This window comes from Nerophis ophidion, linkage group LG26 (assembly GCF_033978795.1).
Source record: "Nerophis ophidion isolate RoL-2023_Sa linkage group LG26, RoL_Noph_v1.0, whole genome shotgun sequence".
Classification (NCBI taxonomy): Eukaryota; Metazoa; Chordata; class Actinopteri; order Syngnathiformes; family Syngnathidae; genus Nerophis; species Nerophis ophidion.
Window position 1 is genome coordinate 30,869,898 of NC_084636.1, and position 27,029 is coordinate 30,896,926.

The following is a 27,029-nucleotide window of genomic DNA, read 5'->3' on the forward strand; positions in this document are numbered from 1 at the left end:
TAGGAATGGATAAGAAATAAATAAAAAAATGCGTCCTTGCATTACTTTACTCTGCAACGGCGGTCGCGTGTGGGTAAAAAATACGTTTTAGGAACTGTGTTCAACCAATCAGCCGAAAAGGTTCCCGGTCACTTGGAAAAGGTCGTTTTTGGTGGGAAGTGTATTTAAGTTCCTACGGTCTAAAAGGGCGTATTGTTTGACTTCTTGTTTATATTATTTGAGGTTGCAAATGTGGTGAAATGAGGTCATCTGGTTAATGTGCTTGTGAGATTCCACACCGTCCAGACAAAGTTCCTAACTCAGCTATTTATTCAGATGTTTACTGCCGGTCTGTAGTCCCAGTTTGTCACAAAGCACCTGTCTCCGCACCAGGAGGCGTGTTCCTCGCTGCTGGAGGAGAGTTTACACTACATCCAGGACAAGTTCCTGGCCGCCAACTCCCCCGCCTTCGAGATCCGCCCTTCGCCGCCCTCCGCGTCCCACGCCGCGCACCGCCTGGGCCTGGTGATCGACGGCCGCACCTTGGCCTACGCCCTGGACAAGAGCCTGGAAGACAAGTTCCTGGAGGTGGCGCGGAGCTGCCGCTCGGTGCTCTGCTGCCGCTCCACGCCGCTGCAGAAGAGCATGGTGGTGAAGCTGGTGCGCAACAAGCTGAAGGTCATGACGCTGGCCATAGGTAATGGTCTCACCTTACATACACTGGTACTGGACCCGGGTCTTCCTGAGTAGTCCGTTTCCAATGGATCTGTGCGAATCAAATCAAAACTTAGATAGCAAGCTGAATGCTAACGCCAGATAGCATCAAGTAACAGAAAAATATTTTTTAAAAAAAGCTAGCATACTAATAGTTCTATGCTAACAGTTTAAAAAAGATTGCATACTGTTAGCATAAGTGAAATACCAAATTATGTGGCTAAAAAAAAATCTAGCATGCTAATGTTAGCATGCTAAAATGTAGTCTTAACCAGTATTATTCGTCATGTAAAAAAAAATGCCTGCCAAGTTAGCAAAAAAGGTAGCAAGCTAGCAATGTAATGTTAACGCCAGATAGCATCAAGTAAGCAAAAATATTAGCGAAATTAGCTAAAAAAATTAATAATTTAACATACCAACAGTTCTATGTTAACAAGTTAAAAAAGCATGCTTACAGTTGGAATTATTGAAATACTAAAATATGTGACTAAAAAAATCTAGCATGCTAATGTTAGCATGCTAAAATGTAGTCTTAACCAGTATTATTCGTCATGTAAAAAAAAATGTCTGCCAAGTTAGCAAAAAAGGTAGCAAGCTAGCAATGTAATGTTAACGCCAGATAGCATCAAGTAAGCAAAAATATTAGCAAAATTAGCTAAAAAAATTAATAATTTAACATACTAACAGTTCTATGTTAACAAGTTAAAAAAGCATGCTTACAGTTGGAATTATTGAAATACTAAAATATGTGACTAAAAAAATCTAGCATGCTAATGTTAGCATGCTAAAATGTAATCTTAACCAGTATTATTCGTCATGTAAAAAAAAAATGTCTGCCAAGTTAGCAAAAAAGGTAGCAAGCTAGCAATGTAATGTTAACGCCAGATAGCATCAAGTAAGCAAAAATATTAGCAAAATGAGCTAAAAAAAAAACCCATACTAACAGTTCTATGTTAACAGGTTAAAAAAGCATGCTTACAGTTGGAATTATTGAAATACTAAAATATGTGATTAAAAAAATCTAGCATGATAATGTTAGCATGCTAAAATGTAACCCTGACACACGTCAAGTACCAAAATATTTTACACTGAATTTTTTTTAATGCTAGCCTGCTAATGTTAGCATGCATCAAGTACCACAATATGACTGAGGTGTATATCTAAAAAATGAGGTGGGGGAAAGAAAGGTAGTATGCTAACGTTAGCATCTTAACCAGTATTATTCGTCATGTAAAAAAAAATGTCTGCCAAGTTAGCATAAAAGGTAGCAAGCTAGCAATGTAATGTTAACGCCAGATAGCATCAAGTAAGCAAAAATATTAGCAAAATGAGCTAAAAAAAAAAAAAAGCTAGCATACTAATAGTTCTATGTTAACAAGTTACAAAAGCATGCTTACAGTTGGAATTATTGAAATACTAAAATATGTGATTGAAAAATCTAGCATGCTAATGTTAGCATGCTAAAATGTAACTCTGACACACGTCAAGTACCAAAATATTTTACACTGAATTTTTGTTAATGCTAGCCTGCTAATGTGAGCATGCATCAAGTACCACAATATGACTGAGGTGTATACCTAAAAAATGAGGTGGGGGAAAAAAAGGTAGAATGCTAACGTTAGCATCTTAACCAGTACTATTCGTCATGTAAAAAAAAATGTCTGCCAAGTTAGCAAAAAGGTAGCAAGCTAGCAATATAATGTCAACGCCAGATAGCATCAAGTAACCAAAAATATTAGCAAAATGAGCTAAAAAAAAAAAAAGTTAACATACCAACAGTTCTATGTTAACAGGTTAAAAAGGCATGCTTACAGTTGGAATTATTGAAATACTAAAATATGTGATTAAAAAAATCTAGCATGCTAATGTTAGCATGCTAAAATGTAACTCTGACACACGTCAAGTACCAAAATATTTTACAGTTAATTTTTTTTAATGCTAGCCTGCTAATGTTAGCATGCATCAAGTACCACAATATGACTGAGGTGTACACCTAAAAAATGAGGTGGGGGAAAAAAAGGTAGTATGCTAACGTTAGCATCTTAACCAGTATTATTCGTCATGTAAAAAAAATGTCTGCCAAGTTAGCAAAAATGGTAGCAAGCTAGCAATATAATGTTAACGCCAGATAGCATCAAGTAAGCAAAAATATTAGCAAAATGAGCTAAAAAAAAAAAAAAGTTAACATACTAACAGTTCTATGTTAACAAGTTAAAAAAGCATGCTTACAGTTGGAATTATTGAAATACTAAAATATGTGATTAAAAAATCTAGCATGATAATGTTAGCATGCTAAAATGTAACTCTGACACACGTCAAGTACCAAAATATTGTACACCGAATTTTTTTTAATGCTAGCCTGCTAATGTTAGCATGCATCAAGTACCACAATATGACTGAGGTGTATACCTAAAAAATGAGGTGGGGGAAAAAAAGGTAGAATGCTAACGTTAGCATCTTAACCAGTATTATTCGTCTAGTAAAAAAAAAATGTCTGCCAAGTTAGCAAAAAAGGTAGCAAGCTAGCAATATAATTTTAACGCCAGATAGCATCAGGTAACCAAAAATACTAGCAAAATGAGCTAAAAAAAAAAAAAAAGTTAACATACTAACAGTTCTATGTTAACAGGTTAAAAAAAGCATGCTTACAGTTGGAATTATTGAAATACTAAAATATGTGATTGAAAAATCTAGCATGCTAATGTTAGCATGCTAAAATGTAACTCTGACACACGTCAAGTACCAAAATATTTTACACTGAATTTTTGTTAATGCTAGCCTGCTAATGTGAGCATGCATCAAGTACCACAATATGACTGAGGTGTATACCTAAAAAATGAGGTGGGGGAAAAAAGATAGTATGCTAACGTTAGCATCTTAACCAGTATTATTCGTCTTGTTAAAAAAATGTCTGCCAAGTTAGCAAAAAAGGTAGCAAGCTAGCAATATAATGTTAACGCCAGATAGCATCAAGTAGGCAAAAATATTAGCAAAATGAGCTAAAAAAAAAAAAAAAATAGTTAACATACTAACAGTTCTATGTTAACAGGTTAAAAAAGCATGCTTACAGTTGGAATTATTGAAATACTAAAATATGTGTTTAAAAAATCTAGCATGCTAATGTTAGCATGCTAAAATGTAATCCTGACACACGTCAAGTACCAAAATATTTTACACTGATTTTTTTTTAATGCTAGCCTGCTAATGTTATCATGCATCAAGTACCACAATATGACTGAGGTGTACACCTAAAAAATGAGGTGGGGGAAAAAAAGGTAGTATGCTAACGTTAGCATCTTAACCAGTATTATTCGTCATGTAAAAAAAAAAATGTCTGCCAAGTTAGCAAAAAAGGTAGCAAGCTAGCAATATAATGTTAACGCCAAATAGCATCAAGTAACCAAAAATATTAGCAAAATGAGCTAAAAAAAAAAAAAAGTTAACATACTAACAGTTCTATGTTAACAGGTTAAAAAAGCATGCTTACAGTTGGAATTATTGAAATACTAAAATATGTGATTAAAAAATCTAGCATGCTAATGTTAGCATGCTAAAATGTAACTCTGACACACGTCAAGTACCAAAATATTTTACACTGAATTTTTGTTAATGCTAGCCTGCTAATGTTAGCATGCATCAAGTACCACAATATGACTGAGGTGTATACCTAAAAAATGAGGTGGGGGAAAAAAGGTAGTATGCTAACGTTAGCATCTTAACCAGTACTATTCGTCATGTAAAAAAAATGTCTGCCAAGTTAGCAAAAAAGGTAGCAAGCTAGCAATATAATGTTAACGCCAGATAGCATCAAGTAACCAAAAATATTAGCAAAATGAGCTAAAAAAAAAAAAAATTAACATACTAACAGTTCTATGTTAACAGGTTAAAAAAGCATGCTTACAGTTGGAATTATTGAAATACTAAAATATGTGATTAAAAAATCTAGCATGCTAATGTTAGCATGCTAAAATGTAACTCTGACACACGTCAAGTACCAAAATATTTTACACTGAATTTTTTTTAATGCTAGCCTGCTAATGTTAGCATGCATCAAGTACCACAATATGACTGAGGTGTATACCTAAAAAATGAGGTGGGGGAAAAAAAGGTAGTATGCTAACGTTAGCATCTTAACCAGTATTATTCGTCATGTAAAAAAAAAATGTCTGCCAAGTTAGCAAAAAAGGTAGCAAGCTAGCAATATAATGTTAACGCCAGATAGCATCAAGTAACCAAAAATATTAGCAAAATGAGCTAAAAAAAAAAATGTGATTAAAAAATCTAGCATGCTAATGTTAGCATGCTAAAATGTAACTCTGACACACGTCAAGTACAAAAATATTTTACACTGAATTTTTGTTCATGCTAGCCTGCTAATGTTAGCAAGCTAGCAATATAATGTTAACGCCAGATAGCATCAAGTAACCAAAAATATTAGCAAAATGAGCTAAAAAAAAAAAAATTTAACATACTAACAGTTCTATGTTAACAAGTTAAAAAAGCATGCTTACAGTTGGAATTATTGAAATACTAAAATATGTGACTACAAAAATCTAGCATGATAATGTTAACATAATAAAAAGTAACTCTGACAAGCGTCAAGTGCTAAAATATTTTACACGGAGATGTGTTCCTGAATTTCTTTTAATGCTAGCCTGCTAATGTTAGCATGCATCAAGTACCACAATATGACTGAAGGGCACACCTACAAAATGAGCTGGGGAAAAAGGCTAGCATACTAATGTTAGCATGCTAACCATTATTATTTGTCAGGTAAAAAAATATCTGCCAAGTTAGCAAAAAAGGTAGCAAGGTAGTATTAGAATGTTAACGCCAGTTTTGAATGATTGATTGATTGATACTTTTATTAGTAGATTGCACAGTTCAGTACATATTACGTACAATTGACCACAAAATGGTAACACCCCAATAAGTTTTTCAACTTGTTTAAGTCGGGGTCCAAGTAACAGAAAATATAAGCGAAATGATCTTATGATCTTATCTAATGATGGGGACGGCGTGGCGCAGTGGGAGAGTGGCCGTGCTCAAACCGAGGTTCACTGTTTCAAATCCCACCTAGAACCAACCTCGTCACGTCCGTTGTGTCCTGAGCAAGACACTTCACCCTTGCTCCTGATGGTTGCTGGTTGGCGCCTTGCATGGCAGCTCCCTCCATCCGTGTGTGAATGTGTGTGTGAATGGGTAAATGTGGAAGTAGTGTCAAAGCGCTTTGAGTACCTTGAAGGTAGAAAAGCGCTATACAAGTACAACCCATTTATCATTTATTTTAAAAAAGCCAGCATATTAACAGTTCTGTGCCAACAGCTTAAAAAAAGCATAATTACAGTTAGCATTAATGAAATACCAAAATATTTGGCAAAACAATCTAGTATGCTAATGTTAGCAGCTAGCATACTAACAGTTCTATCCCAACAGCTTAAAAAAAGCATAATTACAGTTAGCATTAATGAAATACCAAAATATTTGGCAAAACAATCTAGCATGCTAATGTTAGCAGCTAGCATACTAACAGTTCTATGCCAACAGCTTTAAAAAAGCATGCTTACAGTTACCATTAATGAAATACCAAAATATGTGGCAAAAAAAATATAGCATGCTAATGTTAGCATGAAAAATACTAACTGACATTTGTCAAGTACCTAAATATTTTACTCGAAGGTGTGTATCTGAATTTTTTTTTCCAATACTAGCTGCTAATGATCGCATGCATCAAGTACCACAATTTGACTGAGGTGTATACCTATAAAATGAGCTGAAAAACTAAGCTAGCATGCTAACCAGTATTATTTGTCATGAAAAAAGATATCTGACACTGAGGTATACCTGCAAAGTAAGCCAAAAAAAAGGTAGCAAGTTGGTATTAGAATGCTAACGCCAGACAGCATCAAGTAACAGAAAAATATACGCAAAATGACCTAAGAAAAAAAAAGATAGCATACTTAACAGATTAAAAAAGAATGTTTACTGTTAGCATTAGTGAAATACCAAAATATGTGGCTAAAATTCTAGCATGCTAATGTTAGCATGATAAAATGTAACTCAGAGGTGCGTTCCTGAATTTTTTTTTTTAAATGCTAGCCTGCTAATATTAGCATGCATCAAGCACCACAATATGACAGAGGCATATACTTATAAAATGAGCTGGAAAACTAAGCTAGCATGCTAACCAGTATTATTTGTCATGTAAAAAAAAAAAAAAAACTGACAGTGAGGTGTATACCTGCAAAGTTAGCAAAAAATTTAGCAGGCTAGTATTAGAATGCTAACGCCTGATAGCATCAAGTAACAGAAAAATATATGCAAAATGACCTAAAAAAAAAAGATAGCATACTAAACGGATTAAAAAAGAATGTTTACTGTTAGCATTAGTGAAATACCAAAATATGTGGCTAAAATTCTAGCATGCTAATGTTAGCATGATAAAATGTAACTCAGAGGTGCGTTCCTGGATTTTTTTTTTTAAATGCTAGCCTGCTAATATTAGCATGCATCAAGCACCACAATATGACAGAGGCATATACTTATAAAATGAGCTGGAAAACTAAGCTAGCATGCTAACCAGTATTATTTGTCATGTAAAAAAAAAAAAAAAACTGACACTGAGGTGTATACCTGCAAAGTCAGCAAAAAATTTAGCAGGCTAGTATTAGAATGCTAACGCCTGATAGCATCAAGTAACAGAAAAATATATGCAAAATGACCTAAAAAAAAAAGATAGCATACTAAACGGATTAAAAAAGAATGTTTACTGTTAGCATTAGTGAAATACCAAAATATGTGGCTAAAATTCTAGCATGCTAATGTTAGCATGATAAAATGTAACTCAGAGGTGTGTTCCTGAATTTTTTTTTAATGCTAGCCTGCTAATGTTAGCATGCATCAAGCACCACAATATGACAGAGGCATATACGTATAAAATGAGCTGGAAAATTAAGCTAGCATGCTAACCAGTATTATTTGTCATGTAAAACAAAAAAACTGACAGTGAGGTGTATACCTGCAAAGTTAGCAAAAAATTTAGCAAGCCAGTATTAGAATGCTAACGCCTGATAGCATCAAGTAGCAGAAAAATATATGCAAAATGACCTAAAAAAAAAAGATAGCATACTAAACAGATTAAAAAAGAATGTTTACTGTTAGCATTAGTGAAATACCAATATATGTGGCTAAAATTCCAGCATGCCAATGTTAGCATGATAAAATGTAACTCAGAGGTGTGTTCCTGAATTTTTTTTTTAATGCTAGCCTGCTAATGTTAGCATGCATCAAGCACCACAATATGACAGAGGCCTATACGTATAAAATGAGCTGTAAAACTAAGCTAGCATGCTAACCAGTATTATTTGTCATGTAAAAAAAAAAAAAACTGACACTGAGGTGTATACCTGCAAAGTTAGCAAAAAATTTAGCAAGCTAGTATTAGAATGCTAACGCCAGAAAAATATATGCAAAATTAGCTAAAAATATATATATAACATACAAATGTTAGCATGCTAACCAGTATTATTCGTCATGCAAAAAAAAAAAAAACTGGCCACTGAGATGTATACACGCAAAGTTAGCATTAAGGTAGCGAGGTAGTATTACATACTAATAGTTCTATGCTAATGGGTTGAAGAAGCATGCTTATAGTCTGTTGGCATTATTGAAGTACCAAAATATGTGACTAAAATTCTAGCATGCTAATGTTAGCATGATAAAATGTAACTCAGAGGTGTGTTCCTGAATTTTTTTTTAATGCTAGCCTGCTAATGTTAGCATGCATCAAGCACCACAATATGACAGAGGCATATACGTATAAAATGAGCTGTAAAACTAAGCTAGCATGCTAACCAGTATTATTTGTCACGTGAAAAAAAAAAACTGACACTGAGGTGTATACCTGCAAAGTTAGCAAAAAATTTAGCAAGCTAGTATTAGAATGCTAACGCCAGAAAAATATATGCAAAATTAGCTAAAAGAATATATATAACATACAAATGTTAGCATGCTAACCAGTATTATTCGTCATGCAAAAAAAAAAAACTGGCCACTGAGATGTATACCTGCAAAGTTAGCATTAAGGTAGCGAGGTAGTATTACATACTAATAGTTCTATGCTAACGGGTTGAAGAAGCATGCTTATAGTTGGTTGGCATTATTGAAGTACCAAAATATGTGACTAAAAAAAATATAGCATGCTAATGTTAATATGATAAAATGTAACTCTGTTAAGTGCTAAAATATTTCACTCAGGTGTGTACCAGATTTTTTTTTAATGCTAGCCTTTCAGTGTCTCTGTCGGTGTTAGCCAGGAAAAACAACATACATTAGCGGCACGGTTTTATAAGCCGCAGGGTTCAAAGCGCATTATAGTGAGGAAAATGAGCTAAGATGGTGGATTGAAGGGCAGTCAGGTTGTTTTTTGTTTGTTTTTGGAATTAATTCCATAAAAATTTTTATTTTCGCAGCATTTGGGACAAGAAGGTGTGATTGTGGTGAGTCAGGCAGATGTTCTGGAAGGGAGGGCTTCACAACCACAGTGGATGTCTGGATGCGGTCTAAAAATGTCTCGGTAAATCAGGGCCAGTAATGAAAGCGAGGCCCCTGGGGGCCAAACCTGATGACCCCAGCAAGTATTTATTTGTTCCCGCTGCTTTCGCGAGGATCCGCCGGTGTTTTTTTGTTTTTTTTGTGCCAGACGAGCACTTTGTCAGCGAGGAGAGCGCCGCAGCTCCTCCCGCCGGGGGATGTTTGGAGCTCCGTCAACAAAGACTGGGCCGCTAGCGGAGCACTGGACAATACGGGGAGAGGCACTACGGACTGATTGGAAGCAGAAAGTCGATACATGACGGCTTCCAATCAGTTGTCTTGTCACCAGCTAGCGCCACCTTTGGCTTCGTGTGCACTCTTTCATCAATTATCATAATCAAATGGCCACCTGCCGGCCAAATCCCACCTTTTGCTGCAGACTGCTGGAAACATTTTAAGGGCAAAATATATTTTATTTGGGTATTTCAATAATTGTTCACTGTAAACATATTATTGTTAGCATAGTACTGTTAGCACGCTAGCTTTTTTTAAAGCTCATTTTGATGGTTTACACCTCAGTGTCATACTGTGTTATTTCATTAATGCTAACAGTAAACGTGCTATTGTTAGCATGTTAGCATAGTACTGTTAGTATGCTAGCTTTTTAGTTCATTTTGCTGGTATACACCTCAGTGTCATACTGTGTTATTTCATTAATGCTAACAGTAAACGTGCTATTGTTAGCATGTTAGCATAATAATGTCAGCAAGATAGCTTTCTTCGATAATTTTGCCGGTATACGCCTCAGTGTCATTGTGATTCACTAATGCTAACTGTAAACATGCTATTGTTAGCATAGTACTGTTAGCACGCTAGCTTTTTTTTTAAAGCTCATTTTGATGGTATACACCTCAGTGTCATTATTTTACTCATGCTAACTGTAAACATGCTATTATTAGCATAGTCCAGTCAGCAAGCTAGCTTTTTTAGCTCATTTTGCCAGTATACACATCAGTGTCATATTGTTATTTCACTAATGCTAACAGTAAACATGCTTTTGTTAGCATAGTACTGTTACCATGCAACTTTTTAGCTCATTTTGTTGGTATACACCTCAGTGTCATACTGTGTTATTTCACTAATGCTAACTGTACACATGCTATTGTTAGCATAGTACTGTTAGCACGCTAGCTTTTTTTTTAAGCTCATTTTGATGGTTTACACCTCAGTGTCATACTGTGTTATTTCATTAATGCTAACAGTAAACGTGCTATTGTTAGCATGTTAGCATAGTACTGTTACCATGCAACTTTTTAGCTCATTTTGTTGGTATACACCTCAGTGTCATACTGTATTATTTCACTAATGCTAACTGTACACATGCTATTGTTAGCATAGTACTGTTAGCACGATAGCTTTTTTTTAAAGCTCATTTTGATGGTTTACACCTCAGTGTCATACTGTGTTATTTCATTAATGCTAACAGTAAACGTGCTATTTCTAGCATAGTACTGTTAGTATGCTAGCTTTTTAGTTCATTTTGCTGGTATACACCTCAGTGTCATATTTTGTCATTTCATCAATGCTAGCAGTAAACATGCTTTTGTTAGCATTTTAGCATAATAATGTCGGCAAGATAGCTTTCTTCGATAATTTTGCCGGTATACGCCTCAGTGTCATTGTGATTCACTAATGCTAACTCTAAACATGCTATTGTTAGCATAGTACAGTCAGCATGGTAGCTGTTTTTTTAGCTCATTTTGTTGGTATGCACCTCAGTGTCATTATTTTACTCATGCTAACTGTAAACATGCTATTATTAGCATAGTCCAGTCAGCAAGCTAGCTTTTTTAGCTCATTTTGCCAGTATACACATCAGTGTTATATTATTTCACTAATGCTAACAGTAAACATGCTTTTGTTAGCATGTTAGCATAGTACTGTTACCATGCAACTTTTTAGCTCATTTTGTTGGTATACACCTCAGTGTCATATTTTGTTATTTCACTAATGCTAACTGTACACATGCTATTGTTAGCATAGTACTGTTAGCACGCTAGCTTTTTTAGCTCATTCTGCCGGTATACACCTCAGTGTCATATTGTTATTTAACTAATGCTTATGGTAAACATGTTACTGTTAGCATGCTAGCTAAATTCAGTCAGCATGTTAGCTTTTTTAGCTCATTTTGGCAGTATACACCTCAGTGTCATATTGTTCTTTCACTAATGCTTACGGTAAACATGCCACTGTTAGCATGCTAGCTTAGTGCAGTCAGCATGTTAGCTTATTTAGCTCATTTTGCTGGTATACACTTCAGTGTCATATTGTTATTTCACTAATGCTAACTGAAAACATGCTATTGTTAGCATGTTAGAATTGTACTGTCAGCATGCTTGATTTTTTAGCTCATTTTGCTGGTATACACCTCAGTGTCATATTGTGTTATTTCACTAATGCTAACTGTAAACATGCTATTGTTAGCATGTTAGCATTGTACTGTCAGCATGCTTGCTTTTTTAGCTAATTTTGGTGGTATACACCTCAGTGTCATATCGTGTTATTTCACTAATGCTAACTGTAAACATGCTTTTGTTAGCATGTTAGGATTGTATTGTTAGCATGCTAGCTCTTTAGCTAATTTTGCTGGTATAGCTTTGTGAGATACATGCTAACATTACATTTTAACATCATGCCTAGGATAGCTATGTGAGCTACATACTAACATTACATTTTAACATCATGCTAGGTTAGCAACAAAAATACAGCTATGTGAGATACATGCTAACATTACATTTTAACATGCCTAATATAGCTATATGAGTTACATGCCAACATTAAATATAACTATGTGAGCTACATACTAACATTACATTTTAACATCATGCCTAGCATAGCTATGTGAGCTACATGCTAACATTACATTTTAACATCATGCTGGGTTAGCAACAAAAATTAGCAAAAAAGCTAGCGTTAACATGCTTAAAATGTACCAAAATATATTACTCTGAGGTGTGTACCTGAAAATATTTTTCCAAAATAATAGCCTGCCAACATTACCTTGCATCAAGTACCAAATTCGCAAAAAAAAAGTAGGATACTAACCAACATTACCATGCTAATATATTTGCAAAATTATTAAAAAAGCTATCTTTAACTTGCGTCAAGTACCAAAATATTTTACTCTGAGGTGTGTACCTGAAAATATTTTTCGAAAATGCCTGCCTGCCAACATGAGCTAGCATCAAGTACCAAATTCGCAAAAAAAAGAGCTAGCATACTAACCGACATTAGCATGCTAATATACTTGCGAAATCGCAAAAAAAAGCTAGCATTAACATGCCGTCAAGGTGCTTGAAAATATTTTTCAAAATGCTAGCATTCCAACAAACATTAGCAAGCTAGCAGGTATCATTAGTCATTTTACAAAATAATTGACGCTAAGGTGCATACTTCCAAATGAGCAAAAAAGCTAGCATTAACATGCGTCAAACACCAAAATATATTACTCTGAGGTGTGTACATGAAGAATTTTTTCCAAAATGCTAGCCTGCTAAATTAGTTTGCATCAAGTACCAAATTCGCTAAAAGGAAAAGCTAGCATACTAACCAACATTAGCATGCTAAAAGGTATCATTAGTTAAGTAACAAAATATTTGACTTGCAAAATGAGCAAAAAAGCTAGCATGCTAACCAACATTTGCATGCTAACAGGTATTATTAGTCAAGTAACAAAATATTTGACTTGCAAAATGGGCAAAAAAGCTAGCATGCCAACCAACATTAGCATGCTAACAGGTATCATTAGTCAAGTAACACATTTTTTGACTTGCAAATGAGTAAAAAAGCTAGCTTACCAACCAATATTAGCATGCTAACAGGTATCATTAGTCAAGTAACAAAATATTTGACTTGCAAAATGAGCAAAAAAGCTAGCATGCTAACCAACATTAGCATGCTAACAGGTATCAGTCAAATAACAAAATATTTGACTTGCAAATGTGTAAAAAAAGCTACCATGCTAACCAACATTTGCATGTTAACAGGTATCATTAGTCTAGTAACAAAATATTTGACTTGCAAAATGAGCAAAAAAGTTACCATGCTAACCAACATTTGCATGTTAAAAGGTATTATTAGTCAAGTAACAACATATTTGACTTGCAAAAAAGCTAGCATACTAACCAATATTGGCATGCTGACAGGTATTATTAGTCAAGTAACAAAATATTTGACTTGCAAAATGAGCAAAAAAGCTAGCATGCTAACCAACATTAGCATGCTAACATGTATTATAAGTCAAGTAACAAAATATTTGACTTGCAAAATGAGCAAAAAAGCTAGCATGCTAACCAACATTAGCAAGCTAACAGGTATTATTAGTCAAGTAGCAATTTTTGGCTTGCAAATTGGGCAAAAAAGCTAGGATGCCAACCAACATTAGCAAGCTAACAGGTATTATTAGTCAAGTAGCAATATTTGACATGCAAAATGGGCAAAAAAGCTAGCATGCCAACCACTATTAGCATGTTAACAGGTATCATTAGTCAAGTAACAAAATATTTCACTTGCAAAATGGGCAAAAAAGCTAGCATGCTAACCAACATTAGCATGCTAACAGGTATTATTAATCAAGTCACAAAATATTTGACTTGCAAAAAAGCTAGCATGCTAACCAACATTAGCAAGCTAACGGGTATTATTTGTCAAGTAGAAATATTTGACTTGCAAAATGGGCAAAAAAGCTAGCATGCCAACCACTATTAGCATGTTAACAAGTATCATTAGTCAAGTAACAAAATATTTGACTTACAAAATGGGCAAAAAAGCTAGCATGCCAACCACTATTAGCATGCTAACAGGTATTATTAGTCAAGTCACAAAATATTTGACTTGCAAAAAAGCTAGCATGCCAACCACTATTAGCATGTTAACAGGTATCATTAGTCAAGCAACAAAATATTGGACTTGCAAAATGAGCAAAAGAGCTAGCATGCTAACCAACATGGCATGCTAACAGGTATTATTAGTCAAGTAACAACATATTTGACTTGCAAAAAAGCTAGCATGCTAACCAACATTAGCAAGCTAACAGGTATTATTAGTCAAGTAGCAATTTGTGGCTTGCAAAATGGGCAAAAAAGCTAGCATGCCAACCAACATTAGCAAGCTAACAGGTCTTATTAGTCAAGTAGCAATTTTTGACTTGCAAAATTGGCAAAAAAGCTAGCATGCCAACCACTATTAGCATGTTAACAGGTATCATTAGTCAAGTAACAAAATATTTGACTTGCAAAAAAGCTAGCATGCTAACCAACATGGCATGCTAACAGGTATTATTAGTCAAGTAACAAAATATTTGACTTGCAAAATGAGCAAAAAAGCTAGCATGCTAACCAACATGGCATGTTAACAGGTATCATTAGTCAAGCAACAAAATATTTGACTTGCAAAATGGGCAAAAAAGCTAGCATGCCAACCATTATTAGCATGCTAACAGGTATTATTAGTCAAGTCACAAAATATTTGACTTGCAAAAAAGCTAGCATGCTAACCAACATTAGCAAGCTAACAGGTATTATTTGTCAATTAGCAATATTTGACTTGCAAAATGGGCAAAAAAGCTAGCATGCCAACCACTATTAGCATGTTAACAGGTATCATTAGTCAAGTAACAAAATATTTGACTTGCAAAAAAGCTAGCATGCTAACCAACATGGCATGCTAACAGGTATTATTAGTCAAGTAACAAAATATTTGCCTTGCAAAAAAGCTAGCATGCTAACCAACATTAGCAAGCTAACAGGTATTATTAGTCAAGTAGCAATATTTGACTTGCAAAATGGGCAAAAAAGCTAGCATGCCAACCACTATTAGCATGTTAACAGGTATCATTAGTCAAGTAACAAAATATTTGACTTGCAAAATGGGCAAAAAAGCTAGCATGCCAACCACTATTAGCATGCCAACCACTATTAGCATGCTAACAGGTATTATTAGTCAAGTCACAAAATATTTGACTTGCAAAAAAGCTAGCATGCTGACCAACATTAGCAAGCTAACAGGTATTATTTGTCAAGTAGCAATATTTGACTTGCAAAATGGGCAAAAAAGCTAGCATGCCAACCACTATTAGCATGTTAACAGGTATTAGTCAAGCAACAAAATATTCGACTTGCAAAATGAGCAAAAAAGCTAGCATGCTAACCAACATGGCATGCTAACAGGTATTATTAGTCAAGTCACAAAATATTTGACTTGCAAAAAAGCTAGCATGCTAACCAACATTAGCAAGCTAACAGGTATTATTAGTCAAGTAGCAATATTGACTTGCAAAATGGGCAAAAAAGCTAGCATGCCAACCACTATTAGCATGTTAACAGGTATCATTAGTCAAGTAACAAAATATTTGACTTGCAAAATGGGCAAAAAAGCTAGCATGCCAACCACTATTAGCATGCCAACCACTATTAGCATGTTAACAGGTATTAGTCAAGCAACAAAATATTCGACTTGCAAAATGAGCAAAAAAGCTAGCATGCTAACCAACATGGCATGCTAACAGGTATTATTAGTCAAGTCACAAAATATTTGACTTGCAAAAAAGCTAGCATGCTGACCAACATTAGCAAGCTAACAGGTATTATTTGTCAAGTAGCAATATTTGACTTGCAAAATGGGCAAAAAAGCTAGCATGCCAACCACTATTAGCATGTTAACAGGTATTAGTCAAGCAACAAAATATTCGACTTGCAAAATGAGCAAAAAAGCTAGCATGCTAACCAACATGGCATGCTAACAGGTATTATTAGTCAAGTCACAAAATATTTGACTTGCAAAAAAGCTAGCATGCTAACCAACATTAGCAAGCTAACATGTATTATTAGTCAAGTCACAAAATATTTGACTTGCAAAAAAGCTAGCATGCCAACCACTATTAGCATGTTAACAGGTATTATTAGTCAAGTCACAAAATATTTGACTTGCAAAAAAGCTAGCATGCTAACCAACATTAGCAAGCTAACAGGTATTATTGGTCAAGTAGCAATTTTTGGCTTGCAAAATGGGCAAAAAAGCTAGCATGCTAACCAACATGGCATGCTAACAGGTATTATTAGTCAAGTCACAAAATATTTGACTTGCAAAAAAGCTAGCATGCTAACCAACATTAGCAAGCTAACAGGTATTATTTGTCAAGTAGCAATATTTGACTTGCAAAATGGGCAAAAAAGCTAGCACGCCAATCACTATTAGCATGTTAACAGGTATTATTAGTCAAGTCACAAAATATTTGACTTGCAAAAAAGCTAGCATGCTAACCAACATTAGCAGGCTAACAGGTATTGTTTGTCAAGTAGCCATATTTGACTTGCAAAATGAGCAAAAAAGCTAGCATTAACAATGCTAACGATTGTGCCAAGCGGACATTACATTTTAACATCATGCCTAGCATAGCTATGTGAGATACATGCTAACATTACATTTTAACATCATGCTAGATTAGCAACAAAAATATATGTATGTGAGATACATGCTAACATTACATTTTAACATCATGCCTAGCATAGCTATGTGAGCTACATGCTAACATCACAATTTAACATCATGTTAGGTTAGCAACAAAAATATAGCTTTGTGAGATACATGCTAACACATTTTAACATCATGCTAGGTTAGCAACAAAAATATAGCTTTGTGAGATACATGCTAACATTACACTTTAACATCATGCTAGGTTAGCAACAAAAATATAGCTATGTGAGATACATGTTAACATTACATTTTAACATTTTTAGCATAGCTAAATGAGTTACATGCTAACATTACATTTTAACATCATGCTAGGTTAGCAACAAATTTTAGCTTTGTGAGATACATGCTAACATTACATTTGAACATCATGCCTAGCATAGCTATGTGAGCTACATGCTAACATTACATTTTAACATCATGCTAGGTTAGCAACAAAAATATAGCTTTGTGAGATACATGCTACCATTAAATTTTAACATCATGCCTAGCATAGCTATGTGAGCTACATACTAACATTACATTTTAACATCATGCTGGGATAGCAACAGAAATATAGCTATGTGAGTTACATTAACAAGCTAACAGGTATCATTAGTCAAGTAACAAAACATTTGACTTGCAAAATGAGCAAAAAAGTTAGCATGCTAACCAACATGGCATGCTAACAGGTATTATTAGCCAAGTCACAAAATATTTGACTTGCAAAATGGGCAAAAAAGCTAGCATGCCAACCACTATTAGCACGTTAACAAGTATCATTAGTGAAGTAACAAAATATTTGACTTGCAAAATGAGCAAAAAAGCTAGCAGGCTAACCAACATGGCATGCTAACAGGTATTATTAGTCAAGTAACAAAATAGTTGACTTGCAAAATGAGCAAAAAAGATACCAGGCTAACCAAAATGTGCATGTTAAAAGGTATTATTAGTCAAGTAGCGAATTTTTTGACTTGCAAATGAATAAAAAAGCTAGCTTGCCAACCAATATTAGCATGCTAACAAGTATCATTAGTCAAGTAACAAAATATTTGACTTGCAAAATGAGCAAAAAAGCTAGCATGCTTACCAACGTTAGCATGCTAACAGTTTTTTTAGTCAAGTCACAAAATATTTGACTTGCAAAATGAGCCAAAAAGCTACCATGCTAACCAAAATTTGCATGTTAAACAGTATTATTAGTCAAGTAACAAAATATTTGACTTGCAAAATGGGTAAAAAAAGGTAGCATGCCAACCAACATTAGCAAGCTAACAGGTATTATTAGTCAAGTAGCAATATTTGACTTGCAAAATGGGCAAAAAAGCTAGCATACCAACCACTATTAGCATGTTAACAGGTATCATTAGTCAAGTAACAAAATATTTGACTTGCAAAATGGGCAAAAAAGCTAGCATGCTAACCAACATGGCATGCTAACAGGTATTATTAGTCAAGTCACAAAATATTTGACTTGCAAAAAAGCTAGCATGCTAACCAACATTAGCAAGCTAACAGGTATTATTAGTCAAGTAGCAATATTTGACTTGTAAAATGGGCAAAAAAGCTAGCATGCCAACCACTATTAGCATGTTAACAGGTATCATTAGTCAAGCAACAAAATATTGGACTTGCAAAATGAGCAAAAGAGCTAGCATGCTAACCAACATGGCATGCTAACAGGTATTATTAGTCAAGTAACAACATATTTGACTTGCAAAAAAGCTAGCATGCTAACCAACATTAGCAAGCTAACAGGTATTATTAGTCAAGTAGCAATTTTTGACTTGCAAAATTGGCAAAAAAGCTAGCATGCCAACCACTATTAGCATGTTAACAGATATCATTAGTCAAGCAACAAAATATTTGACTTACAAAATGGGCAAAAAAGCTAGCAGGCCAACCACTATTAGCATGCTCACAGGTATTATTAGTCAAGTCACAAAATATTTGACTTGCAAAAAAGCTAGCATGCTAACCAACATTAGCAAGCTAACAGGTATTATTTGTCAAGTAGCAATATTTGACTTGCAAAATGGGCAAAAAAGCTAGCATGCCAACCACTATTAGCATGTTAACAGGTATTATTAGTCAAGTAACAAAATATTTGATTTGCAAAATGAGGAAAAAAGCTAGCATGCTAACCAACATTAGCATGCTAAAAGGTATTATTAGTCAAGTAACAAAATATTTGACTTGCAAAATGGGCAAAAAAGCAAGCATGCCAACCACTATTAGAATGCTAACAGGTATTATTAGTCAAGTCACAAAATATTTGACTTGCAAAAAAGCTAGCATGCTAACCAACATTAGCAAGCTAACAGGTATTATTTGTTAAGTAGCAATATTTGACTTGCAAAAAAGCTAGCATGCTAACCAACATGGCATGCTAACAGGTATTATTAGTCAAGTAACAAAATATTTGACTTGCAAAAAAGCTAGCATGCTAACCAACATTAGCAAGCTAACAGGTATTATTAGTCAAGTGGCAATTTTTGGCTTGCAAAATGGGCAAAAAAGCTAGCGTGCCAACCACTATTAGCATTTTAACAGGTATCATTAGTCAAGTCACAAAATATTTGACTTGCAAAAAAGCTAGCATGCGAACCAACATTAGCAAGCTAACAGGTATTATTTGTCAAGTAGCAATATTTGACTTGCAAAATGGGCAAAAAAGCTATTATGCCAACCACTATTAGCATGCTAACAGGTATTATTAGTCAAGTCACAAAATATTTGACTTGCAAAAAAGCTAGCATGCTAACCAACATTAGCAAGCTAACAGGTATTATTTGTCAAGTAGCAATATTTGACTTGCAAAATGGGCAAAAAAGCTAGCATGCCAACCACTATTAGCATGTTAACAGGTATCATTAGTCAAGTAACAAAATATTTGACTTGCAAAATGAGGAAAAAAGCTAGCATGCTAAACAACATTAGCATGCTAACAGGTATTATTAGTCAAATAATGAAGTATTTGACTTGCAAATGAGTAAAAAAGTTACCATGCTAACCAACATTTGCATGCTAAAAGGTATTATTAGTCAAGTAACAAAATATTTGACTTGCAAAATGGGCAAAAAAGCTAGCATGCCAACCACTATTAGCATGCTAACAGGTATTATTAGTCAAGTGACAAAATATTTGACTTGCAAAAAAGCTAGCCTGCTAACCAACATTAGCAAGCTAACAGGTATTATTTGTCAAGTAGCAATATTTGACTTGCAAAATGGGCAAAAAAGCTAGCATGCCAACCACTATTAGCATGTTAACAGGTATCATTAGTCAAGTAACAAAATATTTGACTTGCAAATGAGTAAAAAAGTTACCATGCTAACCAACATTTGCATGCTAAAAGGTATTATTAGTCAAGTAGCAATATTTGACTTGCAAAATGGGCAAAAAAGCTAGCATGCCAACCACTATTAGCATGTTAACAGGTATCATTAGTCAAGTAACAAAATATTTGACTTGCAAAATGGGCAAAAAAGCTAGCATGCCAACCACTTTTAGCATGCTAACAGGTATTATTAGTCAAGTCACAAAATATTTGACTTGCAAAAAAGCTAGCATGCTAACCAACATTAGCAAGCTAACAGGTATTATTTGTCAAGTAGCAATATTTGACTTGCAAAAAAGCTAGCATGCTAACCAACATGGCATGCTAACAGGTATTATTAGTCAAGTAACAAAATATTTGACTTGCAAAAAAGCTAGCATGCTAACCAACATTAGCAAACTAATAGGTATTATTTGTCAAGTTGCAATATTTGACTTGCAAAATGGGCAAAGAAGCTAGCATGCCAACCACTATTAGCATGTTAACAGGTATCATTAGTCAAGCAACAAAATATTTGACTTGCAAAATGAGCAAAAAAGCTAGCATGCTAACCAACATGGCATGCTAACAGGTATTATTAGTCAAATAATGAAATATTTGACTTGCAAATGAGTAAAAAAGTTACCATGCTAACCAACATTTGCATGCTAAAAGGTATTATTAGTCAAGTAACAAAATATTTGACTTCCAAAATGGGCAAAAAAGCTAGCATGCCAACCACTATTAGCATGCTAACAGGTATTATTAGTCAAGTCACAAAATATTTGACTTGCAAAAAAGCTAGCATGCTAACCAACATTAGCAAGCATCAGGTATTATTTGTCAAGTAGCAATATTTGACTTGCAAAAAAGCTAGCATGCTAACCAACATGGCATGCTAACAGGTATTATTAGTCAAGTAACAAAATATTTGACTTGCAAAAAAGCTAGCATGCTAACCAACATTAGCAAGCTAACAGGTATTATTTGTCAAGTAGCAATATTTGACTTGCAAAATGGGCAAAAAAGCTAGCATGCCAACCACTATTAGCATGTTAACAGGTATCATTAGTCAAGTAACAAAATATTTGACTTGCAAAATGAGCAAAAAAGCTAGCATGCTAACCAACATGGCATGCTAACAGGTATTATTAGTCAAGTAACAAAATATTTGACTTGCAAAAAAGCTAGCATGCTAACCAACATTAGCAAGCTAACAGGTATTATTTGTCAAGTAGCAATATTTGACTTGCAAAATGGGCAAAAAAGCTAGCATGCCAACCACTATTAGCATGTTAACAGGTATCATTAGTCAAGTAACAAAATATTTGACTTGCAAAATGAGCAAAAAAGCTAGCATGCTAACCAACATTAGCATGCTAACAGGTATTATTAGTCAAATAATGAAATATTTGACTTGCAAATGAGTAAAAAAGTTACCATGCTAACCAACATTTGCATGCTAAAAGGTATTATTAGTCAAGTAACAAAATATTTGACTTGCAAAATGGGCAAAAAAGCTAGCATGCCAACCACTATTAGCATGCTAACAGGTATTATTAGTCAAGTCACAAAATATTTGACTTGCAAAAAAGCTAGCATGCTAACCAACATTAGCAAGCTAACAGGTATTATTTGTCAAGTAGCAATATTTGACTTGCAAAAAAGCTAGCATGCTAACCAACATGGCATGCTAACAGGTATTATTAGTCAAGTAACAAAATATTTGACTTGCAAAAAAGCTAGCATGCTAACCAACATTAGCAAGCTAACAGGTATTATTAGTCAAGTGGCAATTTTTGACTTGCAAAATGGGCAAAAAATCTAGCATGGCAACCACTATTAGCATGCTAACAGGTATCATTAGTCAAGCAACAAAATATTTGACTCGCAAAATGAGCAAAAAAGCTAGCATGCTAACCAACATGGCATGCTAACAGGTATTATTAGTCAAATAATGAAATATTTGACTTGCAAATGAGTAAAAAAGTTACCATGCTAACCAACATTTGCATGCTAAAAGGTATTATTAGTCAAGTAACAAAATATTTGACTTGCAAAATGGGCAAAAAAGCTAGCATGCCAACCACTATTAGCATGCTAACAGGTATTATTAGTCAAGTAACAAAATATTTGACTTGCAAAATGGGCAAAAAAGCTAGCATGCTAACCAACATTAGCAAGCTAACAGGTATTATTTGTCAAGTAACAATATTTGACTTGCAAAAAAGCTAGCATGCTAACCAACATGGCATGCTAACAGGTATTATTAGTCAAGTCACAAAATATTTGACTTGCAAAAAAGCTAGCATGCTAACCAACATTAGCAAGCTAACAGGTATTATTTGTCAAGTAGCAATATTTGACTTGCAAAATGGGCAAAAAAGCTAGCATGCCAACCACTATTAGCATGTTAACAGATATCATTAGTCAAGTAACAAAATATTTGACTTGCAAAATGGGCAAAAAAGCTAGCATGCTAACAAACATGGCATGCTAACAGGTATTATTGGTCAAATAATGAAATATTTGACTTGCAAATGAGTAAAAACGTTACCATGCTAACCAACATTTGCATGCTAAAAGGTATTATTAGTCAAGTAACAAAATATTTGACTTGCAAAATGGGCAAAAAAGCTAGCATGCCAACCACTATTAGCATGCTAACAGGTATTATTAGTCAAGTCACAAAATATTTGACTTGCAAAAAAGCTAGCATGCTAACCAACATTAGCAAGCTAACAGGTATTATTTGTCAAGTAGCAATATTTGACTTGCAAAAAAGCTAGCATGCTAACCAACATGGCATGCTAACAGGTATTATTAGTCAAGTAACGATTGTGCCATTAAAGAATTAGCCAAGGGCCGCACTTTAGACGCCCCCCGAGCGTTATGAAAATGGAGTTAGCACCATAGCAGTCATGTTCCTCTGAGGTGAGAAGACAGATGGCGCTCATCAGCTTCTTGGATGAAGACGCTTTGGCAAGCAACATGCTAACCCTCGTCTGCCAATCTTCCCACAGTCTGCCATCGAAAATACGCAACATGTTTGTCGGGCAGCGCGGTGGTTCAGAGGTTAGCGCTTCCGATTCCCAGATGGGGAAGAAAATAGCAAGGACGCACTCTTTTTCACGGACTCCATTTGGTTCTTTGCGGGTCTCACAGGACCGCCTTGTGTTCCGCCCCCAGGTGACGGAGCCAACGACGTCAGCATGATCCAGGTGGCAGACGTGGGCGTGGGCATTTCCGGGCAGGAAGGAATGCAGGTAAAATGCTGGCAAGAACACATGTGGAGTTTTTCAAGTAGGTGGCAGAGGTACCGATCGCCATTTGATTGAAATCGCCCTTTGATGCTAAAGTTTAGTGGGTTTTAGTAAGCACTACTGAGACGTATTGTATGCCAACACTAGCATAGCTAAATGAGCTACATGCTAACTTTATATTTTAACATCAGGTTAGGTAAGTAACTCTAGCATGGCTATATGAGCTACATGCTAACATTACATTTTAACATCGTCCTAGGTTAGCAACACTAGCATAGCTATGTGAGCTACATGCTAACATTACATTTTAACATCATTCTAAGTTAGCAACACAAATAGAACTACATGCTAACATTACATTTTAACATCATGCTACGTTTGCAACAAAAATATAGCTATGTGAGCTACATGCTAACATTACATTTTGACATCTAAGTGGGCAACATTAACTTAGCTATGTGAGCAACATGCTAACAATGCGTTTTAACATCATGCCTAGCATAGCTATCTGAGCTACATGCTAACATTACATTTTAACGTCATGCCTAGGATAGCTATGTTAGCTACGTGCTAACATTACATTTTAACATCATGCTAGGTTAGCAACAAAAATATAGCTATGTAAGATACATGCTAACATTACATTTTAACATCATGCCTAGCATAGCTATATGAGTTACATGCTAACAGTACATTTTTACATCATGCTAGGTTAGCAACAAAAATATAGCTTTGTGAGAAAAATGCTAACATTACATTTTAACATCATGCCTAGGATAGCTATGTGAGCTACATGCTAACATTACATTTTAACATCATGCTAGGTTAGCAACAAAAATATAGCTAAGTGAGATGCATGCTAACATTACATTTTAACATCATGCTACGTTTGCAACAAAAATATAGCTATGTGAGCTACATGCTAACATTAAATTTTAACATCTAAGTGGGCAACATTAACTTAGCTATGTGAGCTACATGCTAACAATGCGTTTTAACATCATGCCTAGCATAGCTATCTGAGCTACATGCTAACTTTACATTTTAACGTCATGCCTAGGATAGCTATGTTAGCTACGTGCTAACATTACATTTTAACATCACGCTAGGTTAGCAATAAAAATATAGCTATGTGAGATACGTGCTAACATTACAGTTTAACATCTTAAGTGGGCAACATTAACTTAGCTATGTGAGCTACATGCTAACATTATGTTTTAGCATCAACTAAAGTTTGCAATATTAACATAGCTATCTACATGTATGTGAGCTACATGCTAACATTACATTTTAACATCATGCTAGGTTAGCAACAAAATATAGCTATGATACATGCTAACATTACAGTTTAACATCTTAAGTGGGCAACATTAACTTAGCTATGTGAGCTACATGCTAACATTATGTTTTAGCATCAACTAAAGTTTGCAATATTAACATAGCTATCTACATGTATGTGAGCTACATGCTAACATTACATTTTAACATTATGCTAGGTTAGCAACAAAATATAGCTATGTGAGATACATGCTAACATTACATTTTAACATCATGCTAGGTTAGCGACAAAAATCTATATGTGAGATAAATGCTAACATTACATTTTAACATCATGCCTAGCATAGCTATATGAGCAACATGCTAACATTACATTTTAACATCATGCTAGGTTAGCAACAAAATATAGCTTTGTGAGATACATGCTAACATTACCTTTTAACATCATGCTAGGTTAGCAACAAAATATAGCTATGTGAGATACATGTTAACATTACATTCTAACATCATGTCTAGCATAGCTATATGAGTTACATGCTAACATTACATTTTAACATCATGTTAGGTTAGCAACAAAATATAGCTATGTGAGATACATGCTAACATTACATTTTAACATCATGCCTAGCATAGCTATATGAGCTACATGCTAACATTACATTTAAACATCATGCTGGGATAGCAACAAAAATATAGCTATGTGAGTTACATGCTAACATTACATTTTTACATCATGCTGGGTTAGCAACAAAATATAGCTATGTGAGATACATGCTAACATTACCTTTTAACATCACGCCTAGCATAGCTATGTGAGCTACATGCTAACATTACATTTTAACATCATGCTTTGCATAGCTATATGAGTTACATGCTAACATTACATTTTTACATCATGCTGGGTTAGCAACAAAATATAGCTATGTGAGATACATGCTAACATTACCTTTTAACATCACGCCTAGCATAGCTATGTGAGCTACATGCTAACATTACATTTTAACATCATGCTAGATTAGCAACAAAAATATATCTATGTGAGATTTATGTTAACATTATATTTGAACATCATGCCTAGCATAGTTATGTGAGCTACATGCTAACATTACATTTTAACATGCTAGTTTAGCAACAAAAATATAGCTCTGTGAGATACATGCTAACATTACCTTTTAACATCATGCTAGGTTAGCAACAAAAATATAGCTATGTGAGATACATGTTAACATTACATTCTAACATCATGCCTAGCATAGCTATGTGAGCAACATGCTAACATTACATTTTAACATCATGCTAGGTTAGCAACAAAAATCTATCTACGTGAGATACATGCTAACATTAAATTTTAACATCATGCTAGGTCAGCAACAAAATAAAGCTATGTGAGATACATGCTAACATTACATTTTAACATGTTAGGTTAGCAACAAAAATCTATCTATGTGAGATACATGCTAACATTACATTTTAACATCATGCTAGGTTAGCAACAAAAATCTATCTATGTGAGATACATGCTAACATTACATTTTAACATCTTAAGTGGGCAACATTAACTTAGCTATGTAAGCTACATGCTAACATTATGTTTTAGCATCAACTAAAGTTTGCAATATTAACATAGCTATCTACATGTACGTGAGATACATGCTAACATTACATTTTAACATCTTAAGTGAGCAACATTAACTTAGCTATGTTAGCTACGTACTAACATTACGTCTTAAGCTTACAACATTAAAATACTATCTATGGAAGCCAACGTCTTTTTTTGAATCCCTGGTCCTCATTTAGCACATGCATGCGTGACTTTGGTAGGGGGCAGCCCCCACCCCCCCCAGCTATGAGTGATGGTCCTGCTGAGCTCACCACTCCAGGAAGGTGATCTTGCCTGGAAAAAAAGCCCAATTAGCTCCCATCTGTTTATGCAAACGCGCTCTTAAAGAGACAGCGCGCGCGTTGATGTTGCCTTGCTATTAATAGCCATCTCCCCGTGCAGCTGTGAAGTGGCACTAATTAGCGCTCCGCATCGTTCCACCACATACCTGTCAACCTGTCACCTGTCACCCAGGTAGTAAACTCACTCTTTAAAGCGGCGCTGTGAGGCGCATCCCCCTCACTGGCCACCAGGGGACAGCAAGGAATTTGTATCATCTCCAGACATGGGTGTTGTTTAACCTTCGTCTTGTGTTAGACCCGTTTTAGTTTTTAAATGCATAAAAACACCACATACATTTATTTTTTTGCATCAAAGCTTTTTGACTTTGTCAGGAACCTCTTTGTCAACAAAATAAAACATTTTAATTGTTTTCACTAAATTATAACATGCTCTGGTAGAAATTATGCCCTTGGTGTTGTTAGGGTCAGTTTTGACCCGGTTCTAAAAATAAGATGATAAAGCAATGATTAGAGCCAAGACTGAACACACTGAC

The 27,029-nt window shown here is 34.8% G+C and overlaps 1 protein-coding gene and 1 long non-coding RNA gene across 2 annotated transcripts in view; one reads left to right on the forward strand and one right to left on the reverse strand.

Moving 5' to 3' along the window:
- atp10a (ATPase phospholipid transporting 10A) overlaps positions 1–27,029 on the forward strand; it is a 193,140-nt gene that overhangs the window by 132,803 nt on the left and 33,308 nt on the right. Inside the window, 2 exon segments of the mRNA XM_061887950.1 lie at positions 373–676; positions 23,243–23,319. Coding sequence (XP_061743934.1) covers positions 373–676; positions 23,243–23,319 — 381 coding nt within the window.
- On the reverse strand, positions 430–26,531 carry LOC133543402 (uncharacterized). Its single transcript, XR_009804371.1, has 3 exons — positions 26,467–26,531; positions 690–745; positions 430–612 (listed from the first exon to the last, which is right to left on the reverse strand). It is a non-coding gene; the product is annotated as an uncharacterized LOC133543402 (long non-coding RNA).